Here is a 20,137-nt window from a genome sequence, read left to right on the forward strand (position 1 = left end):
TCACTGGGGGCCTAGGAGCAAGAGAAACAAGTACTCTACAAGGAGGCCGAGAAGTGAGATATTACATAAATCTCAGGTAAGTTTACCTTCGGTCAAGAAGATAGACAGAGCTGCTGCAAGGAGGTTGAGAGGGGAGATGTCACACAAATCTGGTGAGGGTTCACTAGGGGCCAAAAAGCAGGAGAAGCAAGGCCACTGCAAGGAGGCCTAGAGGTGAAATGTCCCTGGGTTTCTTGGGAACCAGGGGGAATAAGAGTAGTGATGGGCTGCATGTTCGAACATGGGCCGTTTGTGTTTCCGTTGAACACACAAGCGGTACAGGTTGTTCGGTGGACTGACAGCCCTGACAACGCATTGTGGTTAGCCAAAACATTGCACCTGACCACAGGTCATGTGCAATGCTTTGGCCACTCGCAGGGCATGATGACATCACAAGGGGGCAATCCCGCCCCCCTTGTGACATCATCACCCTATTTAAGAACTGTAATCATGGCGCAGCTGTCAGATGACGGGAGCCAGCGTTGAGGACGGAGCGGGGTTTTTTTTTCTTTCATTTTTCGGGTCAGCAGTGGTGGCGGGCATCGCGATTGACGTTGGATCTACTTCGAGGGACATTTTTTTCATTTTTGTTTTTAATAAAGGACTTGTCAAAGACTCCTGTGATTTTTTTTTTTTTTGTGAGTGGGTAGCAGTACTGCATACTCATTCACATTGGGGGGGGCGGGATCTGAGGGCTTCCAGATTCCGATAAGCCCCCTGCCCGCAGACCCCCCACAACCATCAGCCAGGGTTGTGGGGAAGAGGATCTTGTCCCCACCAATATGGGGACAAGGTGCTTTGGGACTCCAAAGCACCCCCCCATGTTGAGGGCATGTGGCCTGGTATGGTTCAAGCCCCCCCTTTCCTGACCTGCAGGGCTGCATACTCCGATAAGGATCTGGTATGGATTTTGGGGGGACCGCCACACTTTTTTTTTTTTTTTTTGGTGTGGGGGGTTCCCCTAAAAATCCATACCTGACCAAAAGGGCTTGGAAGGGGGAACCCCACACCATTTTCACTACTAAAATACCACATAACCAAGTAATATAACTCATGCGGTATATTAGTAACTGCATACTCAGATGCAGGAAGATACCGCTCAGTAAGTTGTCCCTGTTCGAAGTTTGCGGCTGATCTTTCGGTAGGTTCGAATGTTCAACCGCGAACCGAACGGGTGTGTTCAGCCTGTCACTAAATAAGAGGTGTCAAGGACATTTTTGGGTCCCAGTACCAAATTCCAGGATTCCTGTGGCTTCCTGATCTTTAGATTGGTCTGGTGATGCAGAATAGCTTGCTTCTACTGGATAGCTAAAAGCTACTCTGATATCCGGGAATAAAAAAACATTTTCCTAGCTTTTTCTATGGTTGAACTGGATGGACTTTTGTCTTTTTTCAGCCAGACTAACTATGTAGCTTAATTGTTTGAGCACTTTTTATGTAGCCATAGGCTCATTTCACTTATAATTGATCAAGAAATGCTGCATGCTAATGTAAGGAGTGCAGACCTGGAAATGTAAGCCTACTCATTTCACCACTAGAGTTCAGAGATGGAAGAGTCTCTTAAGGGTTGATGTCCTTTTTAATAAATTAAATACCCATTTTTGATGGACTGATTTTTAATGCTGAATTGTAATGTACGTCATCACTGAGTTAGTCTGCTGGTCTTTTCTAGTAAGATCAAGATTGGTAGGAGGGACTAGCAAGCTGTAATAGCCACAAAACTCTGCCTGGAGCTTTATCCAAAAAACATATACCTGGCATCCATTTAGACATGCATACTCCTCCCTGCTGGCCACAGGGTGCTGCAGAATTTAGTTGTGCAATCTTCTGATGATTGCTTGATCACACTCTTTTGGAGTGATCAGCAGATTGAACAGTTAGTCAGCAGTACCCATAGGCCAACAGGGAGGAGTATACATGTCTAAAGGGATGCCAGAGATATGTTTTTTTTGTGTGTTTTTTTTTTTTTTTTTTTTAATGTAACTCTCAGGAACAGCAATACACTGACTGAAGCCAGCCCTTAAAAAAATGATCGATGGCAGAGAAAGCTAATAGCTGTAAGAGATGGGCCAAATCAGAGGATCAGGAGGAGAAGGGATATAAACCTGGGTCTGTGTTCTTTACAGACCAAAATCTTGTATCTTTTGTGGTGGGTTAGTTCATAGTTTCTCCCATCATTGATGAAAGTGTCAGCCATCCTTCTGGTGTAGAGTCTTCTGGCAGCTGAGGGAATGCAGATAACTTGTGCTGTCATTCCTGGATACATTGCTCATTATCCCATCCACCTCCACAGACTATACATCACCGTAGATGAGCCAGATCTCGCCATCGCAATGTATAAGAGACACAACCAGTATGAAGACATGATCCGTCTGGTGGCCAAACACCACCCAGACCTCCTAACAGACACCCACATGCACCTTGGCAAGGTAAGTCCTCTTCAACATGGACCTGACACAGCTGGGGATTATCCTCATGTCACTCACCTGTTCTTTGTTTATTTGTAGGAGTTGGAGGCTGCGGGGCGCCTTCAGGAGGCTGAGTATCACTACCTGAAGGGGAAGGACTGGAAAGCCACCATCAATATGTACCGAACAGCTGATATGTGGGAGGAGGCACACAGGGTATCACCAACCTTAACCCTCCCACTTTCATATCCATTGCTTTACCTGCCCATCTTACTGCTCCCCCTGTTCTCACCCCATTCTGCTCAGCTGCATTACATTACTGTGTCCTGTTTGTGATACTGCTTCCCCCTCTTCTCACCTTATACTGATCCTGTCATACTGCTCTGTCCTTTTCCCACCTCTTTGCTGGGTCCCTCTGTTGCCCTCTTCCCTCCCCAGTCTGCCCTCCCTGTCATCTTTCTAGTATCCAGTCACTCCACTGACATTGTGCTTCTTGATATTGAACTAGGTGGCCAAGACACACGGTGGACCCAATGCCTACAAACAGGTGGCCTATCTGTGGGCAAAGAGCCTGGGGGGAGAGGCAGCTGTAAAACTCCTGACCAAATTTAACTTGCTGGAAATGGCCATTGATCAAGCTGCAGAGAAATAGTAAGTCAGCCAGGACCTTCAAAAGGTTCCTTGTGTTTATCCTGAGTATCAGGTGACCCTTTGTGGGTTCTGTGCTAAAGGGTCACTCTTCCCGCCTCGTCATATACAGTATATATTTAGGATATCTAAGATGGGACAGACAGGCATTATCTAGGTCCTGCTGGTAACAAGTCTGGTCATCGTCACCTTGCTTGGTTGGCTCTCTAGGGCTAAATCTGACCTGATAGACACTGCTGGGTTTCTCAGTCCTAAATTTCCTAGATACCCAGTCCTAAACTAACGTGTTCTGTCTGTTTCTGATTCTATTCTTGCATTTATTTTAGCACATTTGACTTTGCATTTGAACTGGGCCGTCTGGCAATGAAAGAAAAACTTCCAGAGATTCATCTGAAATACGCCATGTTACTGGAGGACGAGGTAACTGTTAATCAAATGTAACAAGGAGTGTGTATGTCTTCATATTATATAACCTGCACACAGGAGTGTGGGTCGCTGTTATAAGAGGGTACAATCCCTGTTTCAGAGTTCTTTGTATGGCACAGGCCTACTCTGAGGTGTGAACTCCTTTCATAGGAGGTTTAATATTTAGAAAAAGCTGCTTCTCAGTTCTACAGAAAGGTTAGTGCTTGGCTTTGGTTCGGAGCAAAAGTATGACAAGAGCAACAGGTGGAAAGGAAGATTTATCTAAGCAGTACAAAGTTGTGTAGAGGTTGTCAGGGGTACTCCAGCAAAGAATTTGCAGATTTTGTAGACCCTGTGCAGATTTCTAGATCTAGTGGTCTTTCAGCTAGGAGACTCTAGATCTTGTAGTCCTCCAGCAAGGAACCTCCAGGTCTAAAAGTCTTTCAGCTGGAAGACTCCCAAGTCTAGTTGTCTTCCAGCTGGGAGACCCCAGGTTTGTCAAGGTCTAGTGGTCTTCCATCTGGAAGACTCCAGGTCTTGTAGTCTTTCAGCTGGGAGACTCCAGGTCTAGTGGTCTTTCAGCTGGAAGACTCCAGGTCTAGTGGTCTTCCAGCTGGGAGACTCCAGGTCTGTCAAGGTCTAGTGGTCTTCCATCTGGGAGACTCCAGGTCTAGTTGTCTTCCAGCAGGGAGACTCCAGGTCTATCAAGGTCTAGTGGTCTTCCATCTGGAAGACTCCAGGTCTAGTAGTCTTTCAGCTGGGAGACTCCAGGTCTAGTGGTCTTTCAGCTGGGAGACTCCAGGTCTAGTGGTCTTTCAGCTGGGAGACTCCAGGTCTAGTGGTCTTTCAGCTGGGAGACTCCAGGTCTAGTGGTCTTTCAGCTGGGAGACTCCAGGTCTAGTGGTCTTTCAGCTGGGAGACTCCAGGTCTAGTGGTCTTTCAGCTGGGAGACTCCAGGTCTAGTGGTCTTTCAGCTGGGAGACTCCAGGTCTAGTGGTCTTTCAGCTGGGAGACTCCAGGTCTAGTGGTCTTTCAGCTGGGAGACTCCAGGTCTAGTGGTCTTTCAGCTGCGAGATTTCAGGTCTAGTGGACTTCCAGCTGGGAGACTCCAGGTCTATCAAGGTCTAGTGGTCTTTCAGCTGGGAGACTCCAGATCTAGTGGTCTTTCAGCTGGGAGACTTCAGGTCTAGTGGTTCGCCAGCTGGGGAGACGCCAGATCTATTGGTCCTCTAGCTTGAAACTTCCAGGATGGAATGTCACTGCAGGGGTCGCAGTTAATACCCCGACCCCATGCTTCAGGGGGCTCGTGTAGCTCCCCTATACACCTGAATAGGAGGGACAGTGGGGAGGGCATATAGATCCACTGAAAGCCAGCTTCTCCTCCTCTCCCTACTGCAGGCATTTGGCGGCTGCAGGAGGAAAATGGTGGGGATTGTTTCCTCTCTATGCAGCCCCCGCCACCTCTCCTATCCAGGTCACTTGTGTTTTGCTGCCCCCTGACCACCCCTCGTCCACCCCACAGTGCTTCTGGATTCCCCGCTCCATTCTCCCGCTAGCTGCTGCAGGGGAAGTATCAGGATAGAGAGCAGGGAAGGGGCTGGTAAATATGTAATTTACCGGCCCCTTCCTTTTCTAAATGGACAGAGTCAGTGATTGGTACTGATCACTGCGTTTGTCTATTCATAACTGAAGCGTAATAAACTGTGTTTACTATGCTTAAGTTTGAGATGAGCTGGAAGCTCTGTACAGAACTATTCCTGTCCATTCATTCTGTGTAGCTGAGGCTGCAGACATGGAGATTGAGGGCTGTCTTTTCAAACTTCTTTCTCTGTCTCAAAGGTGAACAAAGGTGAAAAAAATAAAATTGTAAAAAATAAATAGAATAATAAAAAAAACTACTGACTCCAGTGGTGGAAATGTAAGGGTCACATATGTGACTGGACCCTGGTGTTCCATCACCGTAGAGGGGGCATCCAAGATGGCAGGAAAGGGTCCTGCTGTGGGACTGCAATAAAGGGTAAACGACCCCAGGATCTGTGGGAAGGGCCCTGGGCAGAGGGGTAAGGGCTCCTCATGGTTTATTGCATCGGGGTCTTGAAGGTCTAGTGATCCTCCAGCTGGGAGCCTCCAGGTTAGTAGTCTTCCAGTGGGAGCCTCCAGGTCTAGTGTTCCTTCAGCTTGGAGCCTCCAGCAGCAGGTATCCTGATCTATAATACTACAAAGGGATGCACTGCAACATTCCCTTTTTATTATGAAGTAACACAGGACATCAGTGCAAGCTCCACAATCTAAAAGAGTCTGATCTTCCAAGATCACTGAAGAAAATTTCATCAAAAGAATGTTATGGGTAGCACAGACAGGTTATTTTGCAGACATTTTCCTTAGCTAAAGCTTGCTGTCCCCACACTCATTTTAGTATTACCTCTGTATTTTATGGGCCTGATTTTCTGGAATTTCTTTTTATTGGGATTTCACAGGGAAAGTTTAATGAAGCTGAGGCTGAGTTTGTTAAAGCCGGAAAACCTAAGGAAGCCGTTCTTATGTGAGTGTCTTATCTGTCTTTATATGACCAATACCCTTTAACACAGCCTCTCATCCGTTAGTTCCCTCTTCTTTTCTGCACTCTCCATCTGTCTTCTCTATCTTCACCTTTGTTCTCTTCATCTCCATCTCCTCAATCTTCATTTCTGCCTTCACTATCTCCATATCTGTCCTCTCCGTCTTCATCACCATCTCTGTCTCCATCTTCATCATCATCTCTGTCTCCATCTCCGTCCTCTCCGTCTTCATCACCATCTCTGTCCTCTTTATCTTCATCCCCATCTCTGTCCTCTTTATCTTCATCGCCATCACCATCTCTGTCTCCATCTCTGTCCTCCCCATCTTCATCACCATCTCGGTCTCCATTTCTGTCCTCCCCATCTTCATCACCATCTCTGTCTCCATCTTCATCATTATCTCTGTCTCCATCTCTGTCCTCCCCATCTTCATCACCATCTCTGTCTCCATAGCTGTCCTCCCCATCTTCATCACCATCTCTGTCTCCATTATCTGTCCTCCCCATCTTCATCACCATCTCAGTCTCCATCTCTGTCCTCCCCATCTTCATCAGCATCTCTGTCTCCATTTCTGTTCTCCCCATCTTCATCACCATCTCGGTCTCCATCTCTGTCCTCCCCATCTTCATCACCATCTCGGTCTCCATCTCTGTCCTCCCCATCTTCATCAGCATCTCTGTCTCCATATCTGTCCTCCCCATCTTCATCAGCATCTCTGTCTCCATATCTGTCCTCCCCATCTTCATCAGCATCTCTGTCTCCATATCTGTCCTCCCCATCTTCATCAGCATCTCTGTCTCCATATCTGTCCTCCCCATCTTCATCAGCATCTCTGTCTCCATCTCTGTCCTGTCCATCTTCATCACTATCTTTCTCCATCTCTGTCCTTCCCATATTCATCAGCATCTCTGTCTCCATCTCTGTACTCTCCATCTGCATCACCATCTTTCTCCATTTCTGTCCTTCCCAACTTCATCACCATTTCTGTCTCCATCTCTGTCCTCCCCATCTTCATCATCATCTCTGTCTCCATCTCCCTCCTATCCATCTTCACCATCATCTCTGTCCTCTCCTTCTTCTTCATCACCATCTCTGTCTCCATCTTCATCATTATCTCTGTCTCCATCTCTGTCCTCCCCATCTTTATCACCATCTCTGTCCTCTGCATCTTCATCTCCATCTCTGTCCTGTCCATCTTTATCACCATCTCTGTCCTCTTTATCTTCATCACCATCACCATCTCTGTCTCCATCTCTGTCCTCCCCATCTGCATCACCATCTCTGTCTCTATTTCTGTCCTCCCCATCTTCATCATCATCTCTGTCTCCATCTCCCTCCTATCCATCTTCATCATCATCTCTGTCCTCTCCATCTTCATCACCATCTCTGTCTCCATCCCTGTCCTCTCCATCTTTATCACCATCTCTGTCTCCATCCCTGTCCTCTCCATCTTCATCACCATCTCTGTCCTCTGCATCTACATCACCATATCTGTCTCCATGTCTGCCCTGTCCATCTTCATCACCATCTATGTCTCCATCTCTGTCCTCTCCATCTCGGTCCTCTCCATCTTCATCACCATCTCTGTCTCCATCTTTGTCCTGTCCATATTCATCACCATCTCTTTCTCCATTTCTGTCCTCCCCATCTTCATCACCATCTCTGTCTCCATCTTTGTCCTGTCCATATTCATCACCATCTCTTTCTCCATTTCTGTCCTCCCCATCTTCATCACCATTTCTGTCTCAATGTCTGTCTTTCCCATCTTCATCACCATCTCTGTCTCCATCTCTGTTCTCCCCATCTTCATCACCATCTCTGTCTCCATCTCTGTTCTCCCCATCTTCATCACCGTATCTGTTCTCCCCATCTCCATCACCATTTCTGTCCTCCCCATCTCCATCACCATTTCTGTCCTCTCCATCTTCATCACCATCTCTGTCCTCATCTCTGTCCTCCCCATCTTCAACACAGTCTCTATCTCCATCTCTGTCCTCCCCATCTTCAACACAGTCTCTATCTCCATCTCTGTCCTCCGCATCTTCATCACAATCTCTGTCTCCATCTCTGTCCTCGCCGTCCTCATCACCATCTCTGTCTCTTTCTTCATCTCCATCCTCTCAATCATTGTCTCTGTCTTCATCAACATCTCTATCTCCATCTCTGTCCTTGTCATTACTTTCTCTATCTCCATAAACGTTCCTATCTCCATCCCTTATTTTTTTTTATCTTCATCTTCTCCATCTCAACTGGATCTTCATGTCCAATGTCATTCCTATCTAAATCTTCTCTGTTTTCATTTCCTCTGTTCATCACTTCTATGTCTCCATCCCTTCTATATCTCCTTCATTTCTCTCTGTCTCTCCCATCTCTTCTCTGTCTCTTTTATCTCCATCTCTACATATATCTTCTGCATATCCATCTCTGTCTCCATTTCCATCTCTATCGTGGTCAACAACTTCTCTGTCTCTGTCTCAATCATTTTTTAATACCCATCACCATCCCTATCCCCATATCCTGTCTTCTTAATCCCCAGTTCTGTCTTTCTTATCTCCACCCTTCTCTGTTGATTGTGGTCTACATGCTCTCTCTTTTCTCCATTTTACTATATCTAGCTCTATTTTCTCTATTTCCATCTCCTCTGTCTCCTCTATCTCCAGTTTTCGTTTTCCACCTTTATCTTCTCTATTATCTCTATTCTCATCTTATCTATCATTCCTCTCTGTCCTTTCTTTTGATGACCACTATAATATTCAGGTCATCCCCCAAGAAGTTGTTGATGTGGGAACAGTTGTCCCCTCATAAAATATTATCTGTGCTTGTCAGGTATGTCCACAATCAGGACTGGGATGCAGCGCAGAGAGTGGCTGAGCTGTACGATCCCGGGAGTGTTGGTGATGTTCTGGAGGGACAGGCTCGCTTCGCCTTTGAACAGAAAGATTATCAGAAGGCAGAAGCATTCTTACTGCGCGCCCAAAGACCGGAGCTGGCTGTGCGCCATTATAAGGTATCTGCTAGGGTTGGAGCAGTTTATGGATTATGTGTGACTAATGGCAGTATGGGGATGGTGGAGTTTTAGGATTTTTTCTTTGTGATGCATTTTTGGGGAATGTGTAGGTCTATATGACTAATTATTATCAGACATTTCAAGGGACGTGTACGATCTGGTCTGCTGGTGGGCTGAGGGTGATATCGATCATGTCACTATGTCAGAGGTTAGAATTGTCAAATAATGTCATCCCGTGCTCATGTCCTAGGATTCTCCTTCCTTAAAAGCCTGTGGTAGGTGACTTCACGTTAGAGGTCATGACCACTACCAAGTTTAAAACAGCTGCTCATTCCTGTTCCAGGATTCACCTATCTTAAACGCCCCTGGTAGATGACCTGAGGTCAGAGGTCACCACGGCCATGAAACATCCAGAGACCTACATCTGCCAGAGATCTTACCTTTCTCTGGTAGATGACCTGAGGTCAGAGGTCACCATTGCCATGGAACAGGGGTGTCAAACTCCATTTCACCTTGGGCCATATCAGCGTTATGATTGCCCTCAAAGGGCCGGCTGTATCTGTAAGACTAGATCTCCAGAGCACCCCACCCCCTATTACATCAGATTCCAAGAATCCCACACCCTCCCTAACATCATCATGCACTCCCTTTGGGGGCAGAGCTGGAAAGCAGAAAGTGCAGGGTCTGGAGGAGGACCAGAGGAGTGGATTCAGTTACAAGAGTCTGCTGAATGCTGAGACCAGGGGAAGCAGAGATGAGAGGGTACAGGGATGAGGAGGATTTGGCAGATTTGTTCTATTCTCCTCTCTGCTGGGGATTGCTGAGACAAGGTAGGGGTGGAGACAAGGAGGTACCTGCAGGAGAGGTGCAAGGGCCACATGAAATGGCCTGGAGGGCCGGATTCGGCCCTCGGGCCTTGTGTTTGACACCTGTGCCATGGAACATCCATAAACCTACATCTACCAGAGATCCTAATTATGTTAGGTGACCTGCAGTCAGCGGTGACCACTGCCATGGAACATCCAGAGACCTACATCTATTAGAGACACTAAATCTCTCTGGTAGATGGCTCAAAGTCTGAGGTCACCAACGCCATGGAACCTCCAAAGACCTACATCTACCAGAGATCTTACAATTATGTTAGGTGACCTGCAGTCAGAGGTGACCACTGCCATGGAACATACAGAGACCTACATCTATTAGAGACACTAAATCTCTCTGGTAGATGGCTCAAAGTCTGAGGTCACCAACGCCATGGAACCTCCAAAGACCTACATCTACCAGAGATCTTACAATTATGTTAGGTGACCTGCAGTCAGAGGTGACCACTGCCATGGAACATACAGAGACCTACATCTATTAGAGACACTAAATCTCTCTGGTAGATGGCTCAAAGTCTGAGGTCACCAACGCCATGGAACCTCCAAAGACCTACATCTACCAGAGATCTTACAATTATGTTAGGTGACCTGCAGTCAGAGGTGACCACTGCCATGGAACATACAGAGACCTACATCTATTAGAGACACTAAATCTCTCTGGTAGATGGCTCAAAGTCTGAGGTCACCAACGCCATGGAACATCCAGAGACCTACTTCTACCAGAGATCTGACATCTCTCTAGTAGATGGCCTGCGGTCAGAAGTCGTGTAATAACTGTCCACACCTTTATCCCAGGGTTTTGCAGTCTTACATGTTCATGGAAGATGGCCTGAGCTCAGAGGTCACCACCATTATCTAATTCAGGGTTTTCCTGGTATTCATCTTGCAGTTGGTCTCAGGTCAGAGGTCACCAAACCATGTAATACCAGCCCTCTATCTTCTTCCCAAGGCTGTTCACGTAATAACAACCCCCCCCCCCCAGGGTTCTTCATATGATAGCAGTCCCCATCTTCATCCCAGGGTTCCCTTGTCATCCCTTTTTATCCTCCTTATGGATGTACCTAAGGTCTTGGGTGGCCGCTGTTCTGTGATTACTGCTTTCTGTGTGACATATTGCTGTCAGTTTCAGGGGACGTGTAGGTAGCATCTGTGTGATATCATCATCTTTTACTATTTCTTCCTCTTCAGGAGGCCGGCATGTGGAGCGATGCCATCCGAATATGCAAGGAGTACGTCCCTGCCATGTTGGAGCAGCTGCAGCTGGAGTACGAGAGGGAGGTGGCAAAGAAGGGAGCCAGGTGAGCTGGTTTGTCCTTTGAATGTTTCTACTTGCATCAATGACTGTAGGAGAAGGGGGGCACAGTGTCCACAGTGCAGGTCACAGCAGAAGCACATCTAATGTATAACCTGCCAAGACTGGCCTTCATCTGCATCCAGAAGAAGCCTGTGCACCAGTAATGGGAAATCCTTTCTGTTGACAGGGGGACAGAGGCCTTGATAGAACAGGCCCGGGAGTGGGAGCAGGCCGGGGAATACGCACGAGCGGTGGACTGCTACCTGAAAGTGAAGGATCTGGATAATGTGAGCCTTTTGGAGAAGTGTTGGATGAAGGTACGCGGTCAGCATTCATTCTCTCTACTCACGGCTTCAACTACCACCTCTATGCCGACGACACACAAATCTATCTCTCAACCCCCCACCTCACCCCCTCGGTCTCTGCCCGAATCACACTCCTACTGAGCGACATATCAGATTGGATGTCGCTCCACTTCCTTAAACTGAACCTCTCCAAAACCGAGTTTCTTGTCTTCCCCCCCAGACCGGACACCACCCCCCATTGACTTCTCCATCACATCCAACAACGCCACCATCAAACCCGCCCCGCAGGCCAGAATACTTGGTGTCATTCTGGACTCCAACCTATCCTTCCAGCCCCAAGTCCAATTTTTAACAAACTCGTGCAGACTCCACCTCCGCAACATCGCCAAACTCCGCACGTTCCTAACCCCAGAAACCACTAAACAGCTCATCCACTCCCTCATCATATCACGACTCGACTACTGCAACTCCCTCCTCACTGGCCTGCCTCACCGCTGGCTATCCCCGCTTCAGTCCATCCTGAATACGGCTGCCAGACTCATTCACCTTTCCAACCGCTCCGTTTCCGCCACCCCCCTCTGCCAATCCCTCCACTGGCTTCCGATTGCGCAACGGATCAAATTCAAAATCCTAACACTGACGTACAAAGCTGTCCACCATACTGACCCGAACTACATCACTGACCTAATATCCAAGTACCGCCCAGCACGCACACTCCGCTCCTTACAAGACCTCCTTCTCTCTAGTTCCCTGGTCTCCTCCTCCCATGCCCGCCTCCAGGACTTCTCCAGGGTGTCACCCATCCTCTGGAACTCCCTGCCCCAACCCATCAGATTATCACCTACTCTCCTCTCCTTTAGGCGCACCCTGAAAACCCATCTCTTCAGGGAAGCCTACCCCACCCCCTGCTAACTTGCCGACCTCCTCCACTCTTCCTACCACTCCATCTCACACAGCTATCTCCTCCTGTGCCCCTATCCCCTCCCTCCTAGATTGTAAGCTTGAAAGAGCAGGGCCCTCGATCCCCTCATGTTTTGCATTGTATTGGTATTGTTGTCACATGTTCTGTCTTCCTTTGTAATGTACAGCGCTGACCGAACTATTGGCGCTTTATAAATACTGTATAATAATAATAATACTCTGTCTTCTGGCCTTCTGATATTCATGGTGTCACCATCGTTTTTGTAGGCAGCTGAACTGTCCATCAAGTTCCTGGTACCTAGCAGAAGTTTGGAGGTTGTCCGTCTGGTGGGTCCCAAGCTGGTCTCTGCTGGAAGACACAATGTGGTGAGGACACAGGGATGACACATATCAGGCATCCATGTGTTTAATGACTGCAGATTATTCTGTATTTTTAATTAGAACCTACAACGTACCACAAGGGTAAGCACCTCTGCGAAACACTTCAGATGAGAGCTGCCATTGTCCAGGCAGGTTCACTGCGCTGGATTTAGTATATGTCCCAGGAGATTAAAAAATTGACTTTTAGGTAGATTTCATTACGTTGTAGAGACTTTCCACATAATTTTCATAAAAAGAAATCACAGTTTTTTTTTAATTGGGAATGATCTGTTATATTCAGTAAAGGGAAGCCAAGGACATTGCTCTGTGTATTGTCATTTAAGCCTGGTACACACTATACATTTTTTTTTTATCCTTAATCCTGCTTAACTGGGAGATCACCATACTAACGCCAACAATGTTAGTGCACTAATCTCCACCGCTGTGCCATTGTGTTCTGACAGGGAGGCTAGCCCGCCTTATCCCCGCAAGAACACACTGATCAGTGCTCCCAGCCATTGGCTGCCAGCACTGATCAGATGTTTTCCAACATGTGCCTTTGACAAAATCTGGTCATAAGGCTGGCTTATGTCAGAAAGGCTGCTGTACATACTGACTGAATGTCAGCTGGTTTCTGTTGAACCGGACGATACAGGCCGATATTCAGCCTGTGTGTATCCAGCCTTATTCATGTAAACATTGCCATATGGAAAGCAATTATCTTGGTAAACCTCAGAGCTGGTTAGAGGTATAGCACCAATGGCACGGAGAGCATTGTGTTATATGAGAGATCTCTAGGTGTGGCTAGATCTGAGCCAGATTCTCGACCATCGGTAGTATGCTTAGATCTGCTGTCTTTGTGGGCAATAAACTGTCATAATACTCTGATTACATGTTACATAACAGAGTGTTTATACTCACAAAGCCACTAAAGCATTTGTTTTGTGTAGAGTGAAAAATACCTGGTTGATCTTTGCCTTCAGCTGTCCCTCCCATCTTCTCTGTGTCCCCACTGCAGCCTGAGATTGTCTACACCAGCTGGTGTCCTCTACTGAGCATGTTCAAATTTTTAGCGCCCTCCTAAGTTCTTTCTTTTCCTCCTTTTTCTAATCTTTGCAGCCCACATGAGTATAGAGTCACACATGGGCGTAAATGACACTCCCCTCCCCTCTCTTCCATGTCTTCCTATTACTAAACACTATGGGGGCAAGATAGAGTATGCTGATTGATTACATTCACTAAGAAACTCACAAAAAAAAGCTTAGTTTTACTATAAATCAATATTAAATATATCAAATGTAATTGCTAAAGTAAAGGAAAAGAGCCTTGGATGCAGATGCTCTCTGAATGGAATGAAAGCTAGTGTCCATTATCTTGAACTCCGCCTACACCATATTGATGCACAAAAATACACATTGAATGTTCAATAAAGATTTATAGGGAGCTGTAAAAAAGTTTTTTGATGTTTATAATCTAATTTGAACTGCTGTTCTGTAACCAGGGGCGGACTGACCATTTGGGAACTCGGGCACTGCCCGAGGGCCCGGGGTCAGAAGGGGGCCCCATGAGATGCCCCTGGTACCTTTTTCATAGGCTTTTTTGGGTGTGGTTTGAGTGTGGGCAAGGACACAGGGGCCCCATGGTCCCCTATTGCCCGTGGGCCCCATGAGTTGTCAGTCCGCCCCTGTCTGTAACTGTTTATTTTAGTCATGTGACTGGCACAGCACCAATCAGGACTGGCCAGACACAGACTCCTACTGTAGAGCATACATCAGCAGAGTAGTAGAAGCCCCTCCCAAGGATCTTTCCCTGCAGATGTCAAAGAACGGGAAAAGACCATGTGACCACACAACAGTGCTACAGGAGTAAGGGTCTTGGAAAAAAAAATTACAGTGGAATAGTATCACTAGTATCCGTTTAACACACTGACCAACCTGCTTCAGTGAGTTCATTGAACCCAAGAGCTGACATCCTCCACGTATCGCGTCTGACTGGCTCGAGTGTAAGTGAAGAAAGAAATCTCATTCTATGTTGATGTGTGATTCTTGTCCCCAGGCGGCTGAGCTCTATCTGAACCTGGACCTGGTGAAGGAGGCCATCGATGCCTTTATAGATGGAGAGGAATGGAACAAGGCCAAGAGGGTGGCCAAGGAGCTGGATTCCAGGTAATTCCTCATATGCCCATTTGTCTTACCAGGGAAGAGTCACCTACACTACTCAGATCATCCCTCTGTAGAGGTTTCCAGGTCAAAGGTCAGAAATATCATATAATGTCACCCCCAGGACCACATTTTAGAATTCTCCTGCCTTACAAGTCTCTAGTAGTTGGCTTCATGTCAGAGGTCATGAACACTGTTGTGTAATAACAGCTGTTCATCTGTAATATAGAGTTTTCTCCTATTACTCTGGTACAGGGCTTGAAAAATTTGCTTTAAATCTAGGAGCCAGCTAAAAAAATTAGGAGCCATGTTTTTTTTTTTATCGTAGCGTGGGTTGTCAGCGCCTGGGACTTCATGCAATATGATTTGCTACGGGACAATCACAGCAAAACCACACCTCGTTTTAGGCGCCATTGAAAATAATGGCACCTGAACCTGTATTTTGTGATCACAGCGACTTTGCTGCGATCCCAAAACTCCCAGGTGTAAATGGAGCCCCCCTGGTTCACACATATGCGATTCTGGATTTGTTTTGAAACTCACAGATTTGCATGACAGGCTAGATATTATGTGTTCGTATTGAGGTGGTTCACACAGATGTGATCCACACACATTGTGTTTTGAGTGCCATGTCGAAAAGGGTCTTGTGTGAGTTTGTAGTAGTGCATTCCAGACTCACAAATCGGAGTAGAGTGCAGGGGCGGACTGACAACTCATGGGGCCCCCGGGCAATAGGGGATCATGGGGCCCCTGTGTCCTTGCCCAAACTCAAAAAAGCCTATGAAAAAGGTACCAGGGGCATCTCATGGGGCCCCCTACTGACCCCGGGCCCTCGGGCAGCACCCGAGTTTCCAAATGGTCATTCCGCCCCTGGTAGAGTGGCATACGGAGATAAGTGTTCACATAGGATTTCTAATTGCCGTGGTGACATGGCGCATGGGATTTGTCGAGCCCTGCTCTGGTAGGTGGCCTGAGGTCACCGTTGTCATGGAACATGCAGAGACCTACATCCCAAAGTTCTGTAGCCCTTCATCTCTCTAGTACAGTGGTTGTCAACTTATGGGCTAAAGGGAGCCTCAAATGCAACCCCTGACATCACCAAAGGGCTGCACATAGTGTCCTATATATGTAATGCTTGAGAGGACTGTCATAAACTGCAGACCTAATAGATGAAACGAGGGTCAGAGAGTGAGAACAAGGTACATTGTTGCTTGGGGTTATGCTGCAGAAGACAATATGAAACTGGAAACATGTTACACGAGGCTAGTAGAGATCAATGCTGTTGCCCTAATCAACGTTCCTACTACAAATTGCTGAGATCCAAGGGCCTCACATCATATACCAATGGGCCGCATATTTGGTACCTGCGCTCTAGTAGATGCCCTCAGATCAAAGGTTACCACGGTCATGTAATTCCAGCCCTACACCTTTATCCCAGGGCTCTGCAGCCTTACATGTTCATGGAGGATGACCTGAGGTAACGACCATTGTGTAATTCAGGGTTCCTCTGTCCTACATTGTTCTGGAAGTTGGCCTCAGGTCATAGGTCACCAAAACCATGTAATACCACCCCCTATCTTCATACCAGGGCTTTTCATGTAATAACAGCTCCTTAAATTTATCCCAGGTGTCTTGCTGTGATAACAGCCCCCATCGTCATCTCAGGATCCTCTTTTTTGCCCTTTTTATCCTCCTGCACTCCGGTCCGGGGTGCCCACTGTTCTGTGATTACTGCCTTCGCTGTCCGCATCTCAGGGGTCCTAGAGGGAACCTCATATAACTTGGCACCCTTCTACAGACAGCCTGAGATTTGGTGTCAATGTGTCACACTCTCTTTTCATTATTCCAGGTATGAGCAGTATGTGAATGACAAATACAAGGACCATCTGAAGAATCAGGGAAAAGTAGATTCGGTGAGATGATGTCATTAATGTCTCTGCCACTAATCATATGATTACTATTTAGGCACCAGCACTTATTTCTCTGGCAGCCTGTGCCCCTTATTATTGCCAATATGGCTGCCTCTATTGCAGCAATTTGTAAAAGTACTTCCCTTACTTTATCTGCTAATGCTCCCTTATCCCAGTCTACTCATCCTCCTGTCACTATCACCTCTGTCCCTCCATAAAGTACAGTATTCATGTGAACTACCTGTACCCCCTCATAATGCCCCTCTGTTCCAATTTGCCCATCACCTCCATGGCCCCGAGGTGTGCAACCCACATCAGAAATCCCCATACCCCCTAATATTACTCTCCTAAGCCAATCTGCCCATCTTTTCTTACTATCACCTCCATCTGACCAAGCTGTACAGCCACCATTTGAACTCCTTTAATGCTGATCTCTTTGTCATTCCACAGTTGGTTGGAGTGGATGTTGTGGCCGCTCTTGATATGTACGCAGACCGTGGACAATGGGAGAGGTGTATAGAAATAGCAGCGAAACAGGTAAGAAAAAGAATGGACAGGAAGACTCAGAGATTGTGCATAGATGAGAAGACTCAAAGGTTGTCTATGGACAGGAAGACTCTGGGTCTGTCTAAGGACATGAAGACTCAGGGGTTGTCTATGGACAGGAAGACTCGGGGTCTGTCTAAGGACAGGAAGACTCAGGGTCTGTCTAAGGACGGGAAGACTCAGGGTCTGTCTATGGACGGGAAGACTCAGGGGTTGTCTATGGACGGGAAGACTCGGGGTCTGTCTATGGACAGGAAGACTCAGGGGTTGTCTATGGTCGTGAAGACTCGGGGTCTGTCTATGGACAGGAAGACTCAGGGGTTGTCTATGGTCGTGAAGACTGGGGGTCTGTCTATGGACGTGAAGACTCGGGGTCTGTCTATGTTCGTGAAGACTCGGGGTCTGTCTATGTTCGTGAAGACTCGGGGTCTGTCTGTTCGTGAAGACTCAGGGTCTGTCTATGTTCGTGAAGACTCGGGGTCTGTCTATGTTCGTGAAGACTCGGGGTCTGTCTATGTTCGTGAAGACTCGGGGTCTGTCTATGTTCGTGAAGACTCGGGGTCTGTCTATGTTCGTGAAGACTCGGGGTCTGTCTATGTTCGTGAAGACTCGGGGTCTGTCTATGGTCGTGAAGACTCGGGGTCTGTCTATGGTGGTGAAGACTCGGGGTCTGTCTATGGTGGTGAAGACTCGGGGTCTGTCTATGGTGGTGAAGACTCGGGGTCTGTCTATGGTGGTGAAGACTCGGGGTCTGTCTATGGTGGTGAAGACTCGGGGTCTGTCTATGGTGGTGAAGACTCGGGGTCTGTCTATGGTGGTGAAGACTCGGGGTCTGTCTATGGACGTGAAGACTCGGGGTCTGTCTATGGACGTGAAGACTCGGGGTCTGTCTATGGACGTGAAGACTCGGGGTCTGTCTATGGACGTGAAGACTCGGGGTCTGTCTATGGACGTGAAGACTCGGGGTCTGTCTATGGTCGTGAAGACCCGTGGGCAGTGCCTGGATGGGAAGGCCCATTGGGAAGCGCATGGATGGGAGGACTGGGGATTGTTTATGGATCTGCATCTGTGTGTGTTCACATCAGCCCCTTAGGGTAGAGGGTACATGTTGCGGGGGTCCATACAGGTCAGTCATTGATAGAAGATTCGGATGTACAGTCCACCTAGCAGGCTTTGCCAGTCCTTTTTACACATCTTCCTGTGAAGAGTATCAGCACTTGCTGCAGCTACGGACTGGTGTTCCTCTGATGGAACAATTACTACGAGATTCATCCCCTGTTGTTCCTGTCAGATGTCTCTGTTTGCTGTATAGGAACATCTGCTGACCTCCTGTCTTTGTCTTGCAGAATTATAACGTCCTGCACAAGTACGTGGCCCTGTTCGCCACTCACCTCATCAAAGAAGGCAGCTGGGAGAAGGCCTTGTCCCTGTATGTCCAACACGGAGCTCCGGCCTTCAATCAGGTAATTCCACCTTTACCTCTTCCAGATTGCTTTCATTGCGTTTGTTGTATTTTGTGTGGATTTTTGGCGTACCTGGGTTTGTTCTTTTATGCACCGATCAGCCATAACATTATGACCACCCACCATAAACCGCTGAGACATGAACCCCACTTGATGTCTGAAGGTATGCTGTGGTATCTGGCACCAAGCTGTCAGTAGCAGAACCTTTTTACGGTCCTGTAGGTTGCAAGGTGGGACCTAAAAAGATTAGACTTCCAGCATATCCTACAGATGTTCGATTGATCTGGAGAATTTGGAGGCCAAGTCAGCACCTACTAACTCGTAGGGTTTCTCAAACCATTCTCAAATTCATCAGACCAGTCCACCTTCTTCTGTTACTCCGTGGTCCAGTTCTAATGCTCACGTGCCCATTGTCGGCACTTTTGGCTGTGGACATGGTTCGGCATGGGCACCCTAACCGGTCACCAGTTATGCACCCCCATACACAACAAACTGCGATGCACTGAGTGTTCTCATACCTTTCAGAACCAGCATTCACTTCTTCAGCAATTTGAGCTCCAGTAGCTCTTTTGTGGGATTGTACTACACAGGCCATCCTTTGCTTCCCACTTGCATCAATGAACCTTGGCTGCTCATGAACCTGTTTTTTTTTCTTCCTTGAACCACCTTTGATAGATCCTGACCACTGCAGACCTGGAACCTCCCACAAAAGCTGCAGCTTTAGATTTGGTCTGACCCACTCCTCCAACCATTACAATTTGGCCCTTGTCAGTCACTCAAATCCTTATGCTTGCCCATTTTGTTCCTCATTCAGTTCATCAACTTGAGGGACAACATGTTCACTTGCTGTCTAATATATCCCACCCACTTTCAGATGCCAGATCATCAGTGTTGTTCACTTTTTCTTCATCATTTCATGTTCATTTAATTCATCATTTCAATATTTTATCTTTTCTTCCTGTATATAATATAAAACCATTAAATCCAGGGCTGGATTTCTGTATGGACAACATAGGCTGTGACAAGACATTCAGAGGCAACCCACAGCCACCCACACGTCAGTCAACCATTCGACATCCAGACGGGTCCTCTGCTGTCCTTGCATACGTTGGGGGAGATTTACTAAAACTGGTCTAGTCTGAATCTGCTGCAGCTGTGCATGGCAGCCAATCAGCTTCTAACTTCAGCTTGTTTAATTAAGCTTTGACAATAAAACCTGAAAGCTGATTGGTT

At 47.2% G+C, this 20,137-nt stretch overlaps 1 protein-coding gene across 1 annotated transcript in view; it reads left to right on the forward strand.

Moving 5' to 3' along the window:
• The window catches only part of IFT172 (intraflagellar transport 172), a 79,151-nt gene that overhangs the window by 52,476 nt on the left and 6,538 nt on the right, over window positions 1-20,137 (forward strand). Inside the window, 13 exon segments of the mRNA XM_089659672.1 lie at window positions 2,333-2,468; window positions 2,547-2,663; window positions 2,956-3,098; window positions 3,422-3,515; window positions 5,978-6,042; window positions 8,885-9,065; window positions 11,135-11,244; window positions 11,428-11,557; window positions 12,734-12,832; window positions 14,882-14,991; window positions 16,835-16,898; window positions 17,346-17,432; window positions 18,788-18,904. Coding sequence (XP_089515798.1) covers window positions 2,333-2,468; window positions 2,547-2,663; window positions 2,956-3,098; window positions 3,422-3,515; window positions 5,978-6,042; window positions 8,885-9,065; window positions 11,135-11,244; window positions 11,428-11,557; window positions 12,734-12,832; window positions 14,882-14,991; window positions 16,835-16,898; window positions 17,346-17,432; window positions 18,788-18,904 — 1,453 coding nt within the window.

The sequence above is a fragment of the Staurois parvus genome, unplaced genomic scaffold (genome assembly GCF_062004578.1).
Source record: "Staurois parvus isolate SC_StPar_1 unplaced genomic scaffold, SC_StPar_1.0 ptg001181l, whole genome shotgun sequence".
Lineage (NCBI taxonomy): Eukaryota > Metazoa > Chordata > Amphibia > Anura > Ranidae > Staurois > Staurois parvus.